Source organism: Ammospiza caudacuta, chromosome 2, assembly GCF_027887145.1.
Source record: "Ammospiza caudacuta isolate bAmmCau1 chromosome 2, bAmmCau1.pri, whole genome shotgun sequence".
Lineage (NCBI taxonomy): Eukaryota > Metazoa > Chordata > Aves > Passeriformes > Passerellidae > Ammospiza > Ammospiza caudacuta.
In genome coordinates this window covers 88,247,195-88,262,277 of record NC_080594.1, presented here as the reverse complement: position 1 = coordinate 88,262,277, position 15,083 = coordinate 88,247,195, and the positions used below count along the sequence as shown (strand labels likewise).

General features: G+C 38.4%; 1 protein-coding gene across 1 annotated transcript in view; it reads right to left on the bottom strand.

Moving 5' to 3' along the window:
* The window catches only part of OCA2 (OCA2 melanosomal transmembrane protein), a 160,518-nt gene that overhangs the window by 51,225 nt on the left and 94,210 nt on the right, over positions 1-15,083 (bottom strand). Inside the window, exons 18-20 of the mRNA XM_058799902.1 lie at positions 14,139-14,266; positions 9,478-9,537; positions 8,818-8,922 (exon numbers count right to left, since the gene is read on the bottom strand). Coding sequence (XP_058655885.1) covers positions 8,818-8,922; positions 9,478-9,537; positions 14,139-14,266 — 293 coding nt within the window. The remainder of the gene's footprint in view (positions 1-8,817; positions 8,923-9,477; positions 9,538-14,138; positions 14,267-15,083) is intronic.

Sequence of the window (15,083 nt, the reverse complement as noted above, 5' to 3'; positions counted from 1 at the left end):
AAAAAGAGAAATATAAAAAAACCCTGAAAAGTGAAATAAGATTGGTAGGAAGGCATCATAGACTTCATTAGCCAATTGGTATAGAGCCGAAAAATACAGCAGGCAGGTTTTCTAGCCAGATCTAGCACCAGTTCTCAGCCAGTAACATTCTTCAAAGCTAAACAACTTCACCTTAGTTCAGAAAAATGGTTTGAGTTCAACATAATTTTGTGACTACTTGGTTTGAAAAAATGGTGTGACCAGTACCTGTAGAGAGAAAGTTATTGGGAAGGGGAGAGGTGACAATATCATTCTCCTGTTTTTAACATGTTCGGGGTTTATGGGGAAAAAAGGCAAAGAGAAAGAATAAGAAAATGTGGAACAGTAACATATGAAGCAGGAAAAGATTTGAGAAAATAACTGTGATATATCTTAAAATTAATGCTTTCTCAGAGTCTAGGAGTTTTGGTAGTGAATAGAGTTATGACTTTTAATCCTCCAATTTGTCATTTTAATGTATTTCACAGTTCATTCTCAAGGGGTATGATCTCTTCTGCTTCCTGAAAAATGCTTTCACTTTGATGGCTGAGTGATGCTCAGCTTTATTGACTGCATGTGTTCTTTTGGTATGGAGCAATATACAGGCTTAATGAAGAATTACGACCCTTTCCTCATTCCTCCCACCAGTGGTGCTACTCAGCCCTCTTAAACCCTCTTATCGATTAGCCTAGATAAGCTAATTTCTAAACAATTATTCTTTAATTTTACATTGCTTGAAGATGTCTATTTCTATTTTAAGGCCTAAAGAAGGTTCAGCATGCTCAATATCTTGCCTGTTCTGTGCATGAAACAGTAAATAAAGATGTCATTTCTCATCACAAACTTTATTCCTTTCAAACCATCACAGCTAGAACATGATAAGCAGTACAAAATTAAGTTATATTTAATTAAAAACAATTTAGTTCTCAATATTTACTATTGTTGAGATGAGTCCTAAAGCCATTGGCGGACAGCTCCTGAGTGCAGAGCAAATCATGCCCCACACCCCACCAGTGCACCAGATATGCAGAGAGAAGACCAGAGGAGGGGCACTGGTACAGCTCTATCAGTGAGCATCTCCTCCTGGGATGAGCAGCAGGCTCACAAACAGGGAAACCCTCTCAGCTATTTCTGCTTTCCAAGGACAGCACTTGTACAAGAAATTGCACACACCCTCATTGTGCAAGAAGAGTCACTTAAGCAAGTTACCAGGTCCTATAGCTGTGCAGTGCAGTAGAATTCAGCAGGTAAAGAGTGGCCCAAAAGCACTGGTTAATATTCAATGACCTCCTTCTCCAAGCTCAGAAGCACATCCTGACAAAGAAAAAATCAGGCAAAAATGCCAGGAGGCCTACATGGAACTCCTGGACAAACTCAAACACAGATAAAAAGAATCTTACAGAGGGTGGAAGCAGAGACAGGTATCCTGGGAGTAATAGAGAGAGATTGTACAAGCAGCCAGCAATCAGGTTAGAAAAGCTAAAGCTCTGAGAGATTGAAATCTGGTCAGGGACATCAAGAGAAAGAAGAAAAGCTGCTATAGGTACCTCAGTAATGAAAGGAAGACTAGGGAAAATGTAGAGCAAGGAAATAGGAGACCCTGTTATCCAGGACATGTGGAAATGGCTGAGGTACTCAATAGCTTTTCTGTCTTGGTCTTCACCAGCAAGAGCTCCAGCCACATTGCTCAAGTCATGGAAGGCAAAGGTAGAGACTGGAGGAATGAAGAACCACCTGCTGTAGGCAAAGATTAGGTCTGAGACCATTCTAAGGAAACAGAAGGTGCCCAAATCCATGGGACCCGATGAGATATATCTGCAGGTCCTCAGGAAACCAGCTGAGGAAGTGACTAAGCCACAATGCATCATATTTGGGAAGTCATGGCAGTCTAGTGAATCTCACTGATTGGAAAAGGGGAAACATAATCCTCATTTTTAAAAGAGAAAAAGAAAGACCTGGAGAACTACAGGCCAACCAGTTTCACCTCAATACCTGGCAAGGTCATGCGGCAGATCCTCCTGGAAAGTATGCTAAGGCAAATGGAAAACAGGGAAATTATTTATGACATCCAGTATGGCTTCACTAAACGCAAATGGTGCCTGGCAAATTTGATAGCTTGGGCCCAAATTGGAGAGGCATGGATCTGATGGACCATTTGGTGGATAAGAAATTGGCTGGATGGTCATACTTAAAGACTTGTGGTCAATGGCTCAATGTCTGAGGGGAGCCCATTGACAAGTGTCATTCCTCGGGAGTTGATATTGGGATTGGTGCCATTTAACACTTTTGTCTTCGTTATGGACAAAGTGTAGAAGACCAGGTTACACAGGGCTTTGAAAAGCTTGGTCTGGTGGATGGGGTTCCTTCCCATGGCAGGAGGGTTGGGACTGGATGATCTTAAAAGATCTTTACACCTGAAGCATTCCATGTTCCTATGACATTTTCTGGTTTGTCTATTTGTGCATGTCTATGAAACAGCAATTCACGCTGTTGTTTTAGGGACTCATTGCAGCTCTACACCATGAGACTCTACTACACACACTTCACTAAGAATTGCCTGTGGCAAAGATGTCTTCTGTGAAAACTGCAGAGAATATGCATTAATAGAAAACAAACTATTTGTAGCTTCCCAAATTGTTGATGATTGCTCTGTCTCTGCAGACAGGTACAGCCTAGTCTTGCACTTTTACCGAGCAGTGAAATGCAGGACATTATAGATAATGCTGGAAGGGCAGAGGGCAAGGAAATTCCAAAAATAGAGCTGGCATTAAGAACATGAGATACAGGAGAAACATTCAGCACTGCAAGAGAAAAGCATCCAATAGTGTTAGAGACAATAAACAGTGGGCCAAAAATTATTTACTTTCTAAGACCTGTCAGAGACTAAGTCACCTTGTCAGCCAGATGATTCACAGAAATTGCTGCTCTATATTGAAGAAATAGTATTTAAAATCAGTTTTAAAAACAGGGATTTACTGTGGCTGTTTTTTTATTTCTGGTAATAAAAGAAAAATACAAAGAGATGGCTTCAGCATATATAGCTGATAAAACATGTAAATTAAACTAAAGAGCATACTGGTAATAACACAATGTCACTTAAAAATCTATGGCAGAAATTAATGGCTATTCAAACATGACAATACTAGGAAAGTCCAGGCCTTGAAAATCAGGAAGTCTGCCTGTCAAAGAATCATTGTGAGTTTTGCCTGTTGATAAAGGAAAAGAAATATCAGAGGTTTAATAGAATGTCACATAGGGCATCAATAGAGCATCAATATGTTCATTCTGCAGACAAAGAAAGCTGGATATGCAACATTACAAAAACCCTTGCCATTCAAAAATTAAAATGTGAGAAATATAACAGCCAAGCTCCTGGTTTATGAATTTTTTTATGATAGAACATTATCATGGTGTTTCTTAAGCAATTCTCAGGTATAACTATATATACTGGATTTTCAGCTGGCAACACAGATTATATTTGCTGCTGGCAACACATCCTTTTACATGCAAAGTTCACAGAGTTTCACACAAAGTATTTCTCAAACTCAAAAGTTGGGACCCTGAAACTGTAAAAGGACCAGTCGTATCAGCTGAATGTTCATAGGTCCATGAAGCATGATGGGAATCATCCCAGAGTACTAAAGAAGCCAGCAGAGGTTATGGCAGAACCCTTCTTGATCACCTAAGGTCTTGGAAACCTGGGAAGTTCCCTGCTGGCTGGCAGCTTGTCAATGTTATTCCAGTTTAGAGAAAGAGCATGAACAAAGACCCAGAGAAATACAGACCTGTTAGTCTTACCTCAGATCATGGAAAAAATACAGAAAAGATCATACTGGTTACTGTTGAAAGGCATTTAAAGAGCAATACAATCATCAGGCACAGCCAATGGGGACTCACAGCGGGAAAGTCCGGTTTAACTAATTTGATATCCTTCTATAATAAAGTCACCCTCCTCATGGATGAAGGGAAGGTAGTGGATGTAGTTTTTCTGGATCCTAAGAAGGCTTTTGATACTGTTCCTCACAGCATGGACAAGCTGTCCAGCTGTGGGATGAGCAGGTTCGCGGTGCACTGGGTGAACCCCTGGCTGAAGGGCAGGGCCCAGAGGGCTGCAGCGTGTGGGGTTACAGCTGACTGGTGAGCAGGCACCAGAGATGTTCCTCAGGGTTCTAGGGCCAGTTCTGTTCAAAATATTTATCTGAATATTTAACAATCTGAAAGCAGGAGTTGAATGCACCATTAGCAAGTTTACTAATGATACTGTACTGGGAGGTGCTGTTGATTCTCTTGAGGGACTGTATGAAAGTCCTTGAGTGTGTCCAGAGGAGGGCAACAAAGCTGGTGACAGGGCTGGAAGCTGTGTCCTGTGAGGAGCAGCTGAGTTGGTCCAGTTTGGAGAGAAGAGGGCTGAGGGGGTGATTTCATTACTTTTTACAGCTTTCTGAGAAGGGGAAGTAGAGATGGATGTGCTGAGCTCCTCTGGGATCCGGTGACAAAATACGGAGCAATGGCTCAGAGATGCATCATAGCACATTCAGACTGGACATTAGGAAGCATTTCTGTACTGAGAGAGTGGTCAAATACAGGAAAAAGATTCCTAGAGAGGTGCTCAGTGTCCTAAGCCTGTCAGGGTTTAAGAGCCATTTGGACAATACCCTAAATAACAGGCTTTAATTTTTGGTCAGTACTGATTTGCTCAGGCAATTGTTTTGGATGATTGCTGTGGGTCTCTTCCAAGTGAAATAGTCTATTCTATAATTCTACAATACTTTTATACAGTATTTCTTTTACTTGGTGACAAGAAACAATTAATTGTCCTATCACTTGGAGATAGCTATCACAGTTGCCAGGCATGCTTATGCAAAGAAATGCAATAAACTCTCATGCAGACATGTATTTAATTAGGGAGCTGGATTTTCACTTTTCAATTTAGAGTGAAGAGGAAAGTCCTGGGATTACAGTTCATTGGGCAATTCTCAACTCCTCCCCTCCCATCTTGTTTTGAGGCAGTTCATTGTCTTTGCATACAGGACAAATTATTAGAAATAAGCAATTAGACGACATTTCAAAAACTGTTTTGTCTTCATGCAGTTCCAATGCTCTATTTTAATTTCTGAAAACACAGAATTTTGGCAAGACAGAAACAATAAAAGTACTCAACCTATGATGAGCTAAGTGCACTCAGAAACTCATTCAATTGTTTCTTGTAGGCTATTATCTTTGTACAGCATCCGTTGTAGCAAAAATAGATGCTGGGTTCTGCCCTCTTCACAGAGTTTTCCATTTAGCAACTTCCATACATGAATTCCATATGGTACTGACATTTTTGCTTGTAGGCTACACCAGATTTACCCTTGTATAGAGCAGAGAAGAATTTCACCAACAAGTGTTGCACTGAAAAGGTATTTTCAGGATAAGGCACTTCAGATAATACACTGATCTGACTTTTGTAATTTCAGAATATTTAGTAAGAGAGAAATTTTCTCTATGTTGCGGAAGGCTCCTGAAAATATGTTCACTCTGTTTAAAGACATGAATATTTTTCACTCTAAATTATACTCATCTTAAAATAACCAAAAATATTTGTGTTTTGTTCTTAAGACTGCAGATAATGTGTTGCGTTTTAGGATAAGGAAGAATCCTAATTTGCCTACATAGATACATAGAATCTCTTGGAAATGCCTTGAATTTCTTCTAGGAAATAATTTTCCTTATTGGTTTTCATTACTTCAAATCATAAAATAGTTTATTTCCTAGAATTCTGTGTAATGCTGGCTCAGGTAATTCTAATTCCCTTTTTAAAATATCAATCTACAATTTCCACTTTTCACATCCTCTTAGAGTAAGTTAACTGACTGTTAAGTCAGGCATTTTCACGTTGTCAAACCTGAAACTTTACATGAAGCAGTCAAATTTAACCAAACACAGATAAAGTGAAACTTTCAGTCTCAAGATCCATTAATTAGGCATTAATATTTCTTCCTTTTTCTTTTCTATACACATAGAAAATCATTATGAATCTGATTATCTCACTAATTCAAAAACAGAGACTGAAAGAAAATTTTGGACAGCAATTTTGGACATCAGCTTGGTTTTTTAAAGGAAACACAACATCACAGTTACAGAGCTATTTGAAGCTTTTTTTGTTTTGATTCCCTTCAGCTATTCACCTAAGTCAAGACTCAGGCTCTAATGGAATTGTGTATTTCTTCCATTTCTCATGTAGTTCCTGGGTCAAAACACTACACACAACAGAAAATTGAAAGAGTTCACATCCACAGAGCCTCCAGCCTAGGGGGGCAGTCACCTCACATAGAAGACTGTCGCCTCCTCAATCCATTTCTGAGTTACTACTCTGGTTGTTCAGCCCATCTCCTCTCCCTGTTCCAAGTCTGGACAACATGCACAGCATATTGTTTTAGGGGATGAGGGGAAGACCTTATCCAACAGCACAGAGGCAGCATTGGGGGACACCTCACGTACAAATTGATGCCTGTCTTGAAGCTTCCCACCCCTAAGGAACAACACAGTGTAGCTTTCCAGACTCCCTCACCATCACAGTGGTTTTTCCCACAGTCATCTGGGGGCTCAAAATCAAAAGAACTGGCAAGACTGGCTCATTACTGAAACATGAGACAAAAATCATGGTATGCTTGTCTTTCTAATGTAGAAATGACACTATTAGCATCCTTGACTGTGAGCTGCCACCAGGCCTTTCATCATCTCTGTATGATAATTAAAGAATTCACGTACAAGTCAAGCAAGCCATTATCCCATGAGACTGGTTTCCCTTAACTCCTTCTGGTCTGTGGCAAAGCCAATGTAGGCAGAGGTCTGGGATGTCACCCTCCAAACACTTTAGTCATAGTACACAGCTGATATCTATGAAACTGCCCAGATATTTTGTATCTGAAAGAACTTGATGGATTCCACATCGCAAGCCAGCACCTGGTCCATCAAAGCTATAACTAATGAAAAATGCAGGAGAGATTGACCCATTGTCACGACATTGGTTCACCACTGAAGGAGACTTGTGGACACCTGGATGAATTCACTACGTCTGTCTTTCATTATGATGAGTGCAGGCTCATTTGTGGAGCTGGAATCTTTTCCCAGGAAAGGACAGGATCATTCATGGCTACATCACAGCAGGTGCCCCATACTCCTACATCACTAGGGGATGCCAAACCAAACTCACATATAGAAATTCCTGATTAGTGAAAAGTCATTCTACAAAAGAATTGGGTTCAATATATTTTATACTCCTCATCAGGAGTTCATAACTTTGGTGCATACCCTGAAAAATAGCCTTCCAAAACTAAATACTGCTTGATTTAAGAGTATGAACATAGTATTAAAGAATCAAAAAGAATTTTAAATGGAGGTTTAAAGACCTTGGGACTTAGTTACTTAAGAACATTCTGTAAGTATTTTCTGATGCAGAATGACAAAGGCTAAAGTGCAAGCCTATTCACAGAAGTAGATCAGTCTCAACTCTAGTTTGCCAAGTAGCACATTAACATCTTAACACCTCAGCTAATGACTGCTTTTACATAGGTGAGAATATGCATGCATTTTTCTTCTTGTCTCTTCTCTCTGCCTATTAAAATAAAATTAGAATACTGTAGCAGTCTCTTATGTTCATCCTATAACAAAATTAGAAAAATACAAATTTTAAGTAGCTTAAAATGTTAAAAATGGTTCCCTTCCTGTCATTCTGTTTTTGCCACCTTCAAAGATACAAAAGAAATGGTCCTCAGGCATCCCAAAAGATTCTTGCACTTCAGTCCCATTTCCCAAAACACACTCATTTCATGGTGCTGTTTGGTACTACTCCAAGCCAATTTTTATGGACTAGCTGGGTATAAGACAAAAATCTTCTAAGTGAAGATTTCTGCATTATTGCTTAGTAGTCCTCAAGCATTTGCTGGGAGGTGACTTACCCCAAAACGATCTTTCCTTTCACGCCTGTTGCTCACAGTCTGTTGTGGTTAAATCAATATCATTTCACAGGAAACACCATGGTAATCAAAGCAAAATACCATAGCAATATATATTTATAGAGTGGTCACAAATCTGCCCAATTTGTCATATGCCCTACAAGAAATGTCTTAAACCTTAGCACAGGTTGAGAGTGGACATGAGCATCCAATAATGGACAAAGAAATGTGAAGAAAAGATATGCTGAGAAAGAGCTGTAACAATGAAATATTAGTATGGTATAATGAATGAATTATCACACTTTAAACAGAGAACTTGATTGAATAAACCTATCTGAGCATGCCATAATTTGTTATAACTTGATACTTTTCTGATGTTAAAGCTCAGCTGCTGACAAGCATTTGTTATGCTTAACATAATTTGGTGGTTTCTAAACTAATTACAAAAGTAAGGCAGCAATAAAAGGTATGGGTGTTAAAAAGGCATTAGCATAACTACTGAGCACATAGAGGAAAAACATTTATAGCAGTGGATGGATCACGACATCTTTTCTTTCCATCAAAAAGAAAATTCTGTTTTTCAAGTATATATGTGGATATAAGAGGAGAAAAAGCAGAAATGCAGCCAAAACAGTGCCTCTGGTCCCACAGCTACCTGCAGCTGCAGGGGTCAATGGCCAGCAAGATGCCTTAAGAGCATGAGCTAGTTTCTAATACTGATTCAATCTCACAGGATAAAGTAAGCTACAGCACAGCAGAGGTCAAAAAACCCAAGAAACCAAACAGCAAAGTGTAATCAGGAAGCTCAGCTCCCTTGCCAGCACCTGGAGGAGGATGTGCAGTGCTGGACAGAGCTTACCATTGTAGCTGTGAAGGGGATGTTGTCAATCACGGAGGAGGCCAGAGCAGACACCCAGAGCACTAAAATAATGGCCACTGCCAAGCGCTGATCCTCAGGAACCACCTGGAATTGAGAGAGAGAAAATTATAACTTTGAGATCAGCGTTGTTCTCCGTGTCCCCCATGGCGTAATTGCACGTTCTTTACAGTTTTAATTTATCGACAGTTATTATTCCTTTAGGCTCTGAGATAGGAAAGGCATCTTAGATAAAATAGCCTAACATTTAGTAACACAATTACAGTCCTTCTTCCAAGAAAACAAGGACAAATAGAAGCACAGAGATTGATATTTCTAATACTCAGATTTCACGCAAAAAATACACTGTACAACTGTGAATTTTGACCTTTAGATGTTTATACTTTTTTCACCTTTGCATGTTGGAGTTTTAGACTATAGAAAAAGCTTTTCTATTGCATTTATGGCTATATTTATTCTGGCTGTGGACAGATATATACATATTAAATATCATCCAGCCAAAGTATGACATTCTTTCTTGATAGTACTGATGCAGGAATGCAATCACTATCATCAAATTCAAAACAAAATTATTCTTTATTGTTCTACTGGAATAAAACTATTTTTCTTGCCTGTTAAAAATTATAAATATTTTAAACATACCTTTATCAACAAAGCTGTCTGCTCTCCTATATAGTCTATTAAGTGCAGATGAGCCAAAGCCTGGGGGAAAAAAAAAGGACATGGATATCAACTAATGAAGTACTTACTTTTTGCATTACGTACTTACTTTTTTTTCACTGGATGTAAAAAAAGTCAATAATTTAGTCTCATTTACAAGATATTTATATTCAACTCATGTTGCTTGTACAGAATTCATTTTAGGCAAGAAAAGATACAACAGAAATTGATGGATGTATTTGCAGAAGTGAGCAAAGGTTGCACTGAAATAACTTGTTGTGTCATTCAAGAGCATGGGACACAAGATCAGAGAATGGCTGAAATTTGATTACATTATTCAGTGGATACATGTCTTCCGAAAACCTGAAGACAACTGATTTTAAACCAACTTCCCCAAACCCACAATATAATAGAAGTATATCATGTGTTTCAAAGGCTGGATGAAATCCGGCATCTCATGTTCAGTCTCAGAAGAAGAAACAGGAAAACAAATTATATTTCTATTTTATGGCTATCTCTGACCCATTCAAAAAGAGACCCAAAAACCTACAACAAAAACAACCAAAACCAGTATCCATCAGCTAAAACCGGGACAGAGATATTGGGTCAATGGAAATTGGCACAGAGGCAGCAGCATCTGAAAGGCAGGAAATCCATCTCTCCAATGTCCAAGTTAGGCACATGGACTAAGGAGGTGATCCCGTAAGGCCAGAACCCCAGGACAGCCTGGTCAGAGTGCTCTGTCCTCCCTGTGAGAACCATTCCCAGTTGTACAGGACATTTAGACAGCATCCGGTGGTGCTACCACAGATGAAAAGATAAAGGAAGGCTTCAGCCTGGTGGTATTAACTCAGATCTCTCCTTGGGCACACAGAATACAGACTGAGTCTTCACACCCAAGGACAGTGACCCATGCCCTTGACCCACAAGGTAAAAGGGTGATTTTAACTTGTGAGTGCTAGCCCTTAATTCACTTTGGTTATGTTTTCTTTTCTTGTAGGCATGAAGAGCGAAGTACTATTTTCAGGTTTAATAAGGAATATCTATTTGATGATGTCTCAGTTTCTCAAGGGAGAAAATCACATCATTTTTTATTTAGCCTAGACCACGCTGGTTGCCTTGCTTTCTTTTTTTCTGTCAAGAAAAAGAAGCAGTCAGCTGCAATGCCTCCCTTACTGACATCAGTCCCTCACAGAGCTGCAGGAGTCAGTATTCACACAACACAAATCTGTATAATCCCCCCACCTGGCAGTCAGACAGAGACTGCAGTGGGGAAAAAAGCACTCTATTCACATGCTGTCAAATTCCATGACAGATGCAGACAAAGATCCCAATAGGCATCGAGTGGTGTGGCACAGGACACTGGCTTGTCAGTGACTAAGGTGCTTTCATTCAGACTGGCAATTCCTGTACCTGCAGCTCAATTGGACCACAGCAGAATAACAGTGGTTTGGGTATCACCAGATACCAGATACCAGATACCAAAAATTTGGTAAATTTGGTAAATTTGGCCCAGAAATATTAATTTTTTAACAATACATTGAACAAGAAAAGGTTTATCTACAATTAAAGATACAGCATGCAAAAACAAGCCGCAATATAGGCACATATCACTTACACTTAAAAAAAAAGAACATTTTTTCATTATTTTGTCTTCCAAGGAGAATGTTGCCTAAGAAGTTAATTCTTGTTGTTGATTTTGAGTTACCGTTTTCTTTCTAAGTTTTTGTGTTGCTTTATTAACTCAAAGGATATGACAGTGACTCTTTAAATGTATGTAAAAGCAATATTCTTAATGAACAGCAATAATTTTTGCATCGTTGCTGTGTTCATGCTTCAAAATAAACTTCTAAACAGATAGTTGCCAGCAATTAGGGCCCAGATTTACATTCAATTAATATTGCTGCCTTATTAATTATCTACTAACAGTAACAGTAACACTCCAAATTAATTCTGGAACTCAAAAAGAGACATTTAGGACACACACATCACTCCTGCAAGAGAGTCTGCAGGTAGCCCATGTCATTAGAGATGGCGACAATATTAATCACATAAATAATTTTAGGTTGTCTCTATGATCTCCAGGCCAATCTCCTGCAAGCACCTAAGTGCAAGTCAGCAATTAGCACCCTGCCCTCCCCTACATGCAAACTGCACAGAGGGTCTCCTGGACATTCCTGTGTCTTTTAAGAGGAGTAAGCATTATTGCACTAATTGGTGTCTTCAGGCACACTAGTTCCTGTGGGGGAGTTCACAACAGAGCTTTTCTGCAGAAAGACATCTTGTGCCATTTTAAAACAAAGTCTAATTTATGCATAAAAATTTTCATTAATCCTCTTGTGGGCAGTATGTCATGATGACTCTTGTAAATAAACTCTGCCTGAAGGAATTAAGGTAACATGCCAATTTCTACTATAAAACTGAACAAAGAACTGTAATCCTGAGAAGCATAGGGACTTATTTTACAGAGACAGAAGAAGCAGAAAGATTTTTATAGCATGTAACAGCCACTTGTGGATAAAGATTAAAAAGACAGTTGTAAAGATTAATTACCCAAGGGACACAATAGATAACAAGAGAGTTCCAAGGATTTCCAAGTTTTTAATTGTAAAAGATGCACCAGACTGGACTGATGGACTCCCAAAGGCAGAACCTTCAGGAGTTCCCCCATAGTTCAGGAACTCAAATAATGTTTTCCAAAATATCTGGAATTCAAATCACATTTTCCAAAATTACTTGCAGCCTAAGTCCCTCATAGGTTTTTAAATGTGCCTTTTAATAGGAAAGAGAACATTTACAGCAGCAGGACACAGCTTCAGACTGGGAACTATCCAAGCTGAAGGATCACCAAGGGTGAGCAGTATGAGCTGGCAATTTCTGGATACCCTAGACTATGGAAAGATTTCTTATACTTCAGTGTATGTCTTTGTTTTGACCAGTCTCTTCTTGACACTGGTAATCTAAAGGAAAGAAAAATACCTTGGAAAGGACTGCCACCTATTAATCCAATACATTCAGATAAAAATTAGCAGTGATGATATACACAGAATATTTTCTCATTCATTGTGGGGAAGAATTTATTGTCTCATATTTTTGTCTTCATTATCTGGACAAGTTTCTTCCATTACCTTAAACTGCTATTATTCTAGAAAGCCAGAAAAATATTATTTCATTAGCAAACTGTACACTGGTGACATGAAAAACTGAAAAAATGAAGTTCAGTGAATTATAATAGTTGTATCCAAAGTCTGGCAGTAAATGGCAAATAACTTCCTGTGTATTTTACTATGGTATTGTGCAGAGCACAAAGCACTCAAATCAGCCAGTCAATCCAAGTTCAAAAAATAAGTACATCAGGGAACACAACTAATAAACTGTTACAACAGCAGTAGACAAAATAAACATGGCTTCAGCAGTGATTGCCTATAAGAGGTAGAAATTCAAGGTTATATGGAACCTCATAAAATGGAGGACTAAAAATTTCCTGTTCTGGTGAGCATACAGTAAATCAATACTTCCTGATTAACTTTAGACTTAGTAGCTCGCAGAAAATTTCATAAAGATAATCAGAGTTTCCACTCATCTTCTTGAAGGTTACCAGATTTTGACTTCCAGCTTGGCATTAATTAGAGTCAGTCAGATTGGTTCTTGTTTCCATTTGCTTCAAATGTTGTCCCTGTTACTGCTCTTGATTTTTTAAAATATTTCAATTTCCAGATTCTTGGGATCTTTGCAATTATTGGGAGGGAAGAGGGGAGAAAAGGAGGCTATATGAGCAAATTAGTTACCGCAGGCTTTTCCCAGGCTTCTCACTCAGGCAATTCACTAGCCATGGCAGTGTCAGTGGTCACTTGGGTATTGTCAGTCATGTGTCTACATTATTACATCATTTAAACCCAACAATTAACAACTGAAAAATAGTCAGCATTCTAGAAGCCTAATTAAAAAGTTAATGTGAGCATCCACACCAAAAAAAAAAAAAAAATCCAAATATTTGGTGTAAGAATAAACCCTCTCAAGCCATGCAAAACATCAAATATGGAATAAAAGGGGATACAAACATGAATGGACATGGATGCTGTCAGCATACAGCAAATACACAGCAAGATATCAAGGCATTTCAAGAGCTGAATATTTTTTAAATTAGCATTGCAAACTGAAATTCAGTGTTATTTTCCTTTCAAATCACACTCCCATTAAATATCTTAGACCATTTGGTAGCCAGCATGTAGCAAGCAGACAGCACTAGAAGCATTTTTCAACTCTAGTTTAATCTTGTTCTATTATTTTTCCTATCATCTGTATAAATAATTGAAAACAAACACATAAATACACATAAAATATCTGCATACATGGACCAACAATAAACCCAGGAACTAAAATTTAAATTATAGAAAAATGATTGTGTCAGATACATTCAGCAAAAACAGAATATGGAAAGAGAATGAGATCAAGTTTATAATGAAAATTTAAATAGGAAAGTGGTCCAACTAACTTTCATTCTCTGCTATTCCTCCCTGTATTATCATAACTACATTTGATCAACAATATTCCAGTGGGATTGAACCAGCAGAGGCCTCTCTCCAGGACCATAATTCACATTTGAAATCTTTTTCAATTCTTCAGGCTTTAGAGAATATTACCTCCATGAGAACAAACAATGCTGCAAAGAAAAGAAGGGTTGCCCACTCAACTCTGTTCAATATCATCTCAAAATCATGGATGTCTGCTAGCACCAGCAGCCAAAGGGCTCCCAACATGGCAATCCAGCCTGCATGACAGAAAAAGAGAACAATACTTTACACTTTACAGACTTGTTATGTGCTAACAACATGTAAGTTACAGTATTGTGATTTTCAAAGATTTTCACCACATTCTCACTTTCAACAAGGAAAAGTTCACAGATATCACAGGATGAATGGTCTCTGCTTTCAAATTAAAATAAAATCTAAAATAAAAAGAACAATGCAAGTAAGAGAAAGTTGGGTTATCCCAATGATCAATGGGTTTGGATCACAGAGAAACCTTTAGGTATTTAGGAATAGTGAAAGATTCTGCAGCTCCTGAAAGGCTGGCTGCATCCCCTGGACCTTGAAGACTCAGTGGCTGCTTGCTTTAGAAGATAACCAGGAAAGGAAACTCTCCTTAGAAAGTAAGAGAGATTTGGAGCAAAAGAAGCTCTCAGAATGATCCTTCTGTACATCCTGAAGTATTTTAATACACATATTTAGGCAACTGACAGAAAATGCAAGTCAAATGCACAATTAGCCAGAAAATGTAAGTAGCAAATCTCCTGTCTGAGCAAGACTCACTTTCCCTCTGCACAGCTAAAATTCTTTCTAGAGCAGCTTGATCCCTCTGGTTCATTTATCTTATAACTCACAGAGTTCCCAAAGCAGCAGAGGAAAGAGAACTGTCAGTTCTATCTACCACAATTTTTCAATAGCAAAGTTGATTTGCTGTATTATAAAACAAAGCAAATCTCTTAATGAAAATTTAATTTATTTAGTCTGTACATAAAGGAAAGCTTTATGGAAATGCACTGCCTAATTTTCTTCTGACTGTTGTCTTGGCCATTTTTTGAATTC